This window comes from Brachyistius frenatus, unplaced genomic scaffold (assembly GCF_029030835.1).
Source record: "Brachyistius frenatus isolate BFR_SWC_R1_liver_20210118 unplaced genomic scaffold, ASM2903083v1 Contig_132, whole genome shotgun sequence".
Taxonomy (NCBI): domain Eukaryota; kingdom Metazoa; phylum Chordata; class Actinopteri; family Embiotocidae; genus Brachyistius; species Brachyistius frenatus.
The window spans coordinates 108103-114417 of NW_027210731.1; the positions used below are offsets into that span (position 1 = coordinate 108103).

The 6315-nt window shown below is 41.3% G+C and overlaps 1 protein-coding gene across 1 annotated transcript; it reads left to right on the top strand.

Moving 5' to 3' along the window:
* The first annotated feature begins 1356 nt into the window (after positions 1–1356).
* asf1bb (anti-silencing function 1Bb histone chaperone) lies at positions 1357–6113 on the top strand. The gene is made up of 4 exons (XM_069714585.1): positions 1357–1676; positions 2394–2509; positions 3232–3408; positions 5006–6113. Exons 1-4 carry the CDS (start codon positions 1568–1570, stop codon positions 5201–5203), a joined length of 600 nt encoding a protein of 199 aa, XP_069570686.1. The 5' UTR covers positions 1357–1567; the 3' UTR covers positions 5204–6113.
* The last annotated feature ends 202 nt before the right edge of the window (positions 6114–6315 follow it).

Here is a 6315-nt window from a genome sequence, read left to right on the forward strand (position 1 = left end):
TCAGTGCAGTGATGCACATATTGATTATTTAATTCACATTTCAAAAACTGCTTAAATGTTTCACATAAAACAAAAAAACTGTTCTGTATAGTGTAACAACCTCAAGCCTTGATACTTTTCCGAAAATGCACAAAAGCAGTCGTGGAAAAACAAGGGGAACGATCATAGAAAGGATTACACACATTTGCAATTAATTAAAAAGTTACTGAAACGGGATCTAGAGTGATAAACTTTAGTGTAACTCCATTTAATCTGTGTTTTACATAGTTTGGACTTCCAGTCCAGTTTGCAGTTTTGGTTTCATAAATCAAGGTTCAATGTTGTGTTTAGTTTACATGGTGGTTCTTTATGACAGCCACAGTAAACAATGTCCAGAACAATGAGAACATTTTATTTTGTTTCGGTGCTGGATTTTAGTCGATGGATCACTGTGTGTCCCTGCTGAACCAGAAAAAAAAACAACCTGACAGACTGAATACAACTGTTAGTAAAACTAAGAGAAAAGTCAACCCCTGTTTGTCAATGGTCTTAAATATTTTGGTATGTGTTGGACTTGGGCTCCTGCTAGTACAAAGCCAATATGTGTCAGCCCCCAGTCCTGCGTGTTCTTTAATGAGGCAATAGGAGAATATGTCAGGCTTCAAGATATTTATTTAACAGCAGCAGAATAACCAGTTTACAGAGCTCTGGGTCCAGACTATGTTTCCCTGACCGCAACAGAGTATGTGTCAGTTCACGAAGTCTGATCTCCTGACTTTCCCTGACCCAGTCTTCTTATAGTACTGAAAACAAAAAGTCATGTGTATTGATGTATCCGATGTTGATTGGTCGAGGTGGTGGTTGTCTTCCTTCACACCCTGGAGTCCTCCAGACAGCTGTCTGCTCCTGTTTATGCCTCAAAGAACAACAGTATGTGACCCCACAGGTTGCCGACCCCCTCCTGTGACCTTTTGGTTTGGCACAGTACTTTCACTCTCATTCACAACCACACCCTTTTGTCTACACCTTCATTCACAAGCACCCTTTTGTCGACACCTTCAGATGAATAGTTGATAATACGACCTATATATAATTAATATGATATGGCATACACATATATTGCATTATTGTAAACATAACCTAGCACAGAATCGCACATATGCGAGCGCTAAAAAACTGCAAACAGTCTTTCTGCTCAGTGTGTCAACAAAAACAAAATTTCCAGCAGCAGTATTCTGGACTTCACGTGAAAGATTTGGACCTGCAGTTTAACAAATGACCATTGAGGGGCAGCAACACGCCACAATTGCAACTTCTTGCCTACCAGAAATAGAGACGGCGAAGAAGAAGAAAAAGACTGACGTACTTCCTTTAGCCAATCCGCCGCTGGGTTTTGTTGGTGTTCTTGAAGACGAAAAGATTCAAAGTTGAACTTACAGACTCAAAGACTGGCGGCCCCAGAGCTTGTGAGCCAACCGGGGAACACGACGACAGAAAATTACCGAGTGGCTCGTTAAACTTGGTTCACGTAAGAGAAAAACAAAAGCTAATCCGATTTCCAGGTGGACGTGCCTCTGAAGATACTGCTATGGCTAAGGTACAAGTGTTAAATGTTGCTGTACTGGATAACCCAAGCCCTTTTGGAAACCCGTTTCAATTCGAAATAACGTTTGAATGCATGGAGGATTTGCCGGAAGGTGAGTATATTATTCAGCTAACGTGTAATGTCAGTTAAATTACTCTTTATTGTGTGTAAGCTATTACATAGCAGCTACGTCTGCGCGCATTCTGCTTAAGTGTCAACTTCACTGCGGGTATGTTATGTGTGGTGCACCATTAGTACTTAACTAGCGCGTTATTTTGTTAGATGATAATTTAATATTGTCCGCCACTGCGGCTGCTTGGCGTCAATTCATTTGACAAGTTGTTGAAAATTGGCGCTGGCGCGTTTGTGCTGAGAGCCCCGCCTCCTCCCTGCAGTGATTGGTTCGAAGGCCTCCGTCGTCGTTTTTTCCGAGAACCTGATTGGTTAATCACGTGAAGTTACTGTAGCAACAAACATGCTCAAAGAGTTTGCCGCGAACCGCGGGGAGAGACAACCGGGAAGTGCTACCATAATTATAATTAATAATTCAGTGTCAAAAAGTGCCTAAAATAAAAAAGTGTTATTAAAACATCAAAATGCTTTTTCTGGGACATGTTTATTCGTGTGGATGGCTTAAGACATCAAATCAAACAGAGGATAGAGTCCAAATGTCCGTTTTCTGTTGTTCACTTCAGTATAAAGAGCAGCAGGCTCGCTTAGATATCTCCAAGCACAGTGCACAATGTGTGTGTAACTGCCTTTTTTTTTTTTTTTTAATTAAACTGAACAATACTTTTTGATAAATGTCTCTGTTGCTCTGTGCTCTCAGATCTGGAGTGGAAGATCATCTATGTGGGTTCAGCTGAGAGCGAAGAGTATGACCAGGTTCTGGACTCAGTTTTAGTCGGCCCGGTTCCGGCCGGGAGGCACATGTTTGTGTTTCAGGTGAGTTTGCTGAGTTGGAGCTTATCATATGTTGTTGGTCCTGTTTCAAAACAACTTCACCACAAAGCACATTGAGTGAAAATGTCACTACTTGCATACAAAACCCTTAATTACCGAGATCCATCTTATCCTATAGATCTCATGGTACCATATTATTCAAACAGAACACTTTGCTGTCAGAGTACAGGCTTAGTCGTGGTTCCTAGAGTTTCCCAGAACCTTTACCTTTCAGGTTCCTCCAGTGTGGAACCAGCTACCAGTTTGGGTTAAGGATGCAGACACCCTCTTCACTTTTAAGATCAATCTATAAACTCATGGTTGTCTTGGGGCTGGCCCAGATGTTTGCTGATTTCCTTAGTATTGATATTTTAACATTGATAACTCAATGTGGTTGTCTATTATTCCGTTTACTGTAATTGTAAAGTGTATAACTAAGTCACTTAGCTGTGCTCTCCTTTTGCTCTGTGCATATTTGTATACCACTATTGCATGTTTTAACATTTTCTGGACACTGATATTTGAATGTGGTATTCTATTCACTGTAGTATTGCCACCGTGTTGCATGGTGATTTTTGTAACTGAATTGAAAACCATAGAAGTATACATAATGTATTTTGAGTTCCCTGGTTTGATTCATTGTTATACTCTGTGTTGCATTAATGTCCCAGTTACAGTGGTTTAGTGTGGTTTCTTCACCTTTACTTGCGTATCCACCCCACTAGGCTGATGCTCCGAACACGGGGCTGATTCCAGAGAGCGACGCTGTAGGAGTGACTGTAGTCCTTATAACCTGCACCTACCGTGGACAGGAGTTCATCCGCATCGGTTACTATGTCAACAACGAATACACAGACCCCGAACTACGGGAAAACCCACCTCTCAAACCAGACTACACTCAGGTAACACACACACACACACACACACACACACACACACACACACAGAGGTGCACAGATGGCAGTCCTTGATTTCTGTCGAGCAGCTGTTCTCAGCTCTCTGTATTTACTGGACTGAGTCACAAAAGTGCCTAATTTGAATGTCTTTTTAAAAAGGACAGCAGTGCATGAGCTGTAGATGGCTGAAACATAAAGTGTGGTACATGTGCTGCACTTGTGGAGAGGGTCTGTGGAAATATGCAGTTTTCTGCTGCCCTCTGGTGCTCTGAAATGTACAGTTACAGGCAACAGTAGCATCAAGAGAAGCATAACATGAACCATTTGGAGAGTTTATTCAGTTTTTAGTGTGTTCTTTTCTCTTCATTTGAAAGCAGCTATCGGTTCAGACTGAGTGTAGGTGTGTTTTTATCACTTTAGTAGATGTAGCAAAATTTAAATGATACATGAATTCATAATAAAGATGCTGCTTATTCATATTTCTGACTAGTTTAACACGGATGTTAAAGTTAACATTTTCTCCCTCATCTTGTTTACATATTTAAAACTTGATCTTCCCATAAATGCCATATAGAATCGACAATTATTATTTGTGTAATGTTAGTAATAATGCTGTTATAGAAGTTTGCACCATGGTCAAAATATTTATCAGATTGCGCTCCTGTATTTGTTGGGGAGTTTATCAGTTAGAACTTGGGGTAAATTGAGTCACTTAAATACAGCAATTTTTGTAATTTTTTTTTTGTAATAAAAAAAAATAAAAAATCAATATGCTGATTCCTGAATGCATATTTAGTGTATTATTTTCATTGAACCACTGTAATAATGGTGTATTATTGAACTTATTCCCATGGTGTAATATTGTATAATATTGAATCCCAGTACCTGTGGAATAGCCAATACTTAAAAATCGGAAACTCGGCGATACTACGTCCCGCCCACCGACAGCTGTAACCCAACTGCACCACAGACCTGTCAATCAAACAGACAAGCCCCCAAAAACATGTCTTTTGGATGCTTATTTTAATGATGGGATTATTTTCAGATGGACCACCAGAAAAGTAATAAGAAGGAGTGACTTTAGCCAACCTCTAGTGGCACTTGGTGGTACTGCAGTTTAAGGCACTTTTGCATTGGCTTCATTTTTCAGACCCGGAAGCTACGTTCACTTTTTTTTTTTGATTATACAGTCTATGGCCATAATATTATTGAATCAGGAAAAAAAAAGCATGCAGTCCTAGCCCTACTGTGTTAGCGCCCCCCTGAGGCCCGAGGGTGGAATAAACTTCCACTGGTACTTGATGATAAACCAACAGCCATAATTGGGGAAAAATTAGCCATTACATAACAGTGTGACAAAAAGTTGAGATTTGCCTTAACGTACATGTGTATGAAGTACAGCCATCTCCCTGAGCTTTTCTGTGTCTCTTATGCTGTTAATGAGAAAGTCCACAGCAAGGTTTCTCTGTAATGATTCCAATAATAACGTTGTTTTGAACGACATTTTCCCTGTTATCTAATTTCAGTACGAACATGCAAAGAATGTACACACAAAATTATTTTAACTGCAAGTTGTTGTTTTTTTACCTAAATATCATCGCAGCTCCAGAGGAATATTTTGGCCTCCAACCCCCGTGTCACCCGCTTCCATATCAACTGGGATGGCATGGCAGACAAGCTGGAGGACAGCGAGAACGTTGACCCGTCCCCCAACATCAGCGGTATGCTCCCTCCCTCCTGTATACCAGGAAAGATGCCGCCTCTTGGACTGATGCCGGACAACTCCATGGACTGCATGTAAGAGTCATCAGATCAATATAATGGACAAGGGGCCCTTCAAATCCATTTACTCACCCAAATCGCAAACACACATTTGAACAAGGAGGCCGTGGATGTGTCTGCATGACGTGTGGACATCAACAGGAAGCACGGACTGCCGACAAGGACATTATTTTCATACAGCGCACAGAAATGAGATGGGTTTGGGACTGTTGCCAACTTTGGTTCTCTCTTTTTCAACACACTCGTAGATCTGCACAGCCAGAATTGCCTTAATTTATCATATCTCCATCTTGGATTGTGTTCATGCCGAGGTAAAGAAAGTTGGAGTGATCAGGGTGGAGCGGTCTTTAGACAGGATCGTCATGTTCACACATCCCTGAGACTTTCAAGTCATACTCGTACGGTGATTTTGATATCCGTGCAGTGCCGTTTATTTTGTCCTCTTGAGAACAGATCAAAGCCTCGGGCACGGCTTCGTGTCACAGTAGATGTAGCACTAGCTGCTTACATTAAAACACTCCATTGTTCTGAAGGTTTGTTTCTTCTGACGCAAACCTGCGGTTTAAACGCCGCCATTTTCAGGAGCCTGTTGCAGGAACCAGCGTTTGACGACAACCGCGTACTCCCAAGTTTTTTTCCGAGGGTTATCCACATTACGCTTCTTTGAACAGACCCCAATTCACATACTGTTCTCTGATCTGTTACCTTAAAAGCCGGTCTGTAAGTATGCGCAAAACATGTAGGTAAAGGAGAAACGGAGGCAGTCTAGCTGTGTGGAGGATTTAGGCTTACTGTAAATAATGTTTTCCCAACGCTTGTTTCGTCTTCAACATGAGAAGACCTGACTGTCCATTTTGAACTTACGGTTATATTCTCTGGCTCATTTTTTACAACAACAATGATGTGGTTAATAAAGTTTGTTTTGTTGACCTTGTGCTGCTTATTGATAATCACAGTATCTTACTTGCAGCTGCTTTCCACTCTGACTGGTGAGGAAGGAAGCGCAGCAGCACGTGTGTGTGTGCACATCGGCCCACTCTTCACCCTCCCTTCTCCAGCTCCTTTCATTTTTCCAATTTCATTCATAAAATGCAGCAACACCACTCCACCATTTTCACTCCAGCCTCATGT

What these genes read in the sequence shown, in the direction of transcription:
- asf1bb (XM_069714585.1), top strand. Translation starts at nt 1,568, where the DNA reads ATGGCTAAGGTACAAGTGTTAAATGTTGCTGTACTGGATAACCCAAGC. An exon ending in GGCACATGTTTGTGTTTCAG is followed by an intron (nt 2,510 to 3,231) that starts GTGAGTTTGCTG and finishes CCACCCCACTAG; the next exon opens with GCTGATGCTCCGAACACGGG. An exon ending in TCAAACCAGACTACACTCAG is followed by an intron (nt 3,409 to 5,005) that starts GTAACACACACA and finishes ATATCATCGCAG; the next exon opens with CTCCAGAGGAATATTTTGGC.